At 43.4% G+C, this 2,905-nt stretch overlaps 2 protein-coding genes across 2 annotated transcripts in view; both read right to left on the bottom strand.

Annotated features, from left to right (window-relative positions):
* Window positions 1-1,412, bottom strand: part of LOC101847773 — a gene marked incomplete in the record, with an annotated part of 39,491 nt that extends 38,079 nt beyond the window's left edge. The window contains 3 exon segments of the mRNA XM_035973011.1: window positions 33-205; window positions 826-940; window positions 1,391-1,412. Coding sequence (XP_035828904.1) covers window positions 33-205; window positions 826-940; window positions 1,391-1,412 — 310 coding nt within the window.
* Window positions 1,413-1,496: 84 nt separating this feature from the next.
* LOC106013510 (zonadhesin-like) lies at window positions 1,497-2,810 on the bottom strand (the record flags this gene model as incomplete). The annotated part of the gene is given in 2 exon segments (XM_013089441.1): window positions 1,497-1,946; window positions 2,560-2,810. Coding segments are annotated over 2 exon segments (415 nt in total), but the record flags the coding sequence as incomplete, so codon positions are not given.
* Between the last annotated feature and the right edge of the window lie 95 nt (window positions 2,811-2,905).

The raw sequence follows: 2,905 nt of genomic DNA on the forward strand, positions 1-2,905 counted from the left end.
TTATTATTATCATTGTTATTATAAGAACTCACTGGACGATTTGCTTGGCTGCACGTCTGGGCTGATGGTAACTCCGGAGATAATTGTGACGGGTGGCTGGAAGGTGGGGAGGGAGGCCGGGTCATAGCACGTGGCTACGTCACAGCAGTTATCCGCGTCCTTGGTGATAGCGCAGTTGGCGGGAACCTTCTCGAACTTGTTACACCTGGGATGAGGATGAAAATATACAAATGTTTAATCGACCAAAAAGATACATTTAAGTTCAAGCTATATCATTTTGTTTACGGAAACGGTGTTTAACCACACAAAATGTGTTGAAATAGTTTTGACGTGTGTGTCGTGTATAATTTATGCTGCTCTCACGGAAGTCTTCATTTATATAATATGTGACTATGAGTCTGTTTGTGAGTGTAAGCAGTTTTATGTTATGCGTGCATGTGTATATGTGTGTGGTAGAGAGGGTATGTGAGAGGGAATGTGAGTATGCATGGGTGCGTATGTGTGTGTGTGTGTGTCTGTCTTTATGTATGTCTATGTCTGTGTTTGTAAGTGTGTGTAAGTGTGGTTAGACACCAAACCAAAGTGCCAAAGTCTGGACAATAAGGATTATTCTATCTTATCTTATCTTATCGTATCATTGTACATTTCTCTCTAGTAACAAGTAACACCTCTAATCTTCGGTAGTTATATTATGACCCACATGTATTGCAAGTGCCGTAAAACTCTCACTTAAACTAAACTTATTACCTAGTAGCCATACCAATAAATATCATAATTATCTCATAATCATCGTTTTCGCATGACAAACCCCAAGATAAGACTCACTTGTCGGTGCACGAGTATTTGTTGTTGACTGGGTCCGTGCACGTGCAGGTCACTCCACAGCCGTCCTTCCAGGTAACTGACCGCTTGTACTGGCGCCCGTTGTATACACACACGTCTGCAACAGTAAGAAAGTTGTTCTTTTTATTAAGTAAGAGTTTAATTGGATGTACAGAAAAGTGGGAAGACGTGGAGTGACATCAAGCGACTAGCCCAAGATAGGGAAAGGTGGAAAGTGTTTGTTCGTGGCCTCTATCCTGATCCAGGGTGAGAAAGGCTATAATGATGATGAAGTGTTTAATACCTCAATCGACACAATTTAGGTCATTTAGGAGTTGGGCTTACGATCCTGCCTTTCAAGACCAACACGGACTGAGAGGGATACAACATTCCAGCTGAGCAGAACGACAGAGATACTTGATTAAAATCCTCTCCACTCAGGAATGGAACTGGGGTCTCCTGTGTGCGACAGCGAAGCCCCTAAGCCCTACATCAGAAGCGCCGGTTAGCACGACAGAGTGAAAGGGATTAGGCATAAGTAAAGAACAGTGCCGCCCCCCTTTCGAACTGCTCAACCTAGTGCACGGCATCCGAGGGTCACTTTTGGTGTCACAGTAAGGCTGTAGTTATATGTGTTGCAAGAAAAGGAAAAAGCGAACTGATGATGATGATGATGATGATGATGATGATGATGATGATGATGATGATGATGACGAGGAAGAGGAGGAGAAGGACAATGGTAATAAGTGAGAGGATAGGAAAGGATAAGATAAGGGAAGAGGGGAAAACAGTGCCGTCAATGGTGAAGAGTGTAAGAGGACGACATAAAAAGGTATCAGAAGAGGAGGAAGAAGAGGAGAAGTAGAAGAAGGAAAAAGAATGGAGGGAAAACTATGATAATGCCAATAAGAACAACTTTCTCACAGTGCCCTGAACGACGTAATGTCAGAGGCAAAGTAGTCAATAACTTTCCACAGCTGATGGGGTATACCATGAGCTCAGAACTGACCTTTCAAAACAGTTGACGATGTTGTTCCTTGCGTCATCACATCTACACATCAGCTGACAGTTCCTCTTGAAGGTGTCACCTTGTCTATACGTGGCGCCGTTGTACACACAGAATTCTACAGGTAAGAAAAGAGAAAGAAAAAAGTATCGGGGTGATTAATCAACGTACAATATTTCTTTAAGAACTGGGAACAGTCATTTTGTCTCTTTCAAAAAACGGGACAAAAGTGGAAATCTCTGAATGAAACAAAGATATACTTTGGCAGGGAAAGAGAGAGGGAGAAAAGGCTGGGAAAGAGAGAGGGAGAGAAAAGAGACAGAAAGAGATAGGGGGCCTCTGTGTGGGAAGCAGTATGATTTTATTTTTATTTTCGGTTTTTGTTTTCTTTTGTAATAGATGCCAATTTCTCAAGCTCATTCTGAATTTCATTTTTAATTCCATCACCAGCCTCAGTCCCATTCCCAATCCCAGCCAACCTACCAGTTTCGTTACTTTATGAAGGCGTCTGTGTGGGAGGAAGTATGATTTTTTTTTCTTTTCGTTTTTTTTTTCTCTTTTGTTACAGATGTCAATTTCTCAATCTCATACTAAATTTCATTCCTGCTAAAACAGCACCTGGACATGGATGGCTGGTGCCTCTATAAATAAATCATTGATGGTCAAGGACTAAATTTCATTCTTAATCCCATTCCCAAACCCCAGCCAACCCACTAGCCTAGTTGTGTTACCTAAAGAAGGCCTCTGTGTGGGGGGCAGCGTGTATATCACTCCACCTGACGACACAGTGGGCACCGGGCGGACCACCACAGGACCGTTGGGATCTTGCGTTGTGGGTGCGGAGGTCGGGGCCAGGGTGACGGGAGCGTCTGTGACGTAGGCAATCTCCACCACCTTATTGGGGTCACAGATCATGATGCGGCAGCAGGCGTTGTTGGGGTCCTGGTGGAGGCTGCACTGGAGAGGGACGCTCGTGTACTTGCTGCACCTGGAGAAAAACGTGCGACGAGATTACTATTAAAGAAATCCATTTGATATTAAAATGTGTTTATTTGAGTAGCCCTGAAGCTTTCTCAT

The sequence above is a fragment of the Aplysia californica genome, unplaced genomic scaffold (genome assembly GCF_000002075.1).
Source record: "Aplysia californica isolate F4 #8 unplaced genomic scaffold, AplCal3.0 scaffold00951, whole genome shotgun sequence".
Taxonomy (NCBI): domain Eukaryota; kingdom Metazoa; phylum Mollusca; class Gastropoda; order Aplysiida; family Aplysiidae; genus Aplysia; species Aplysia californica.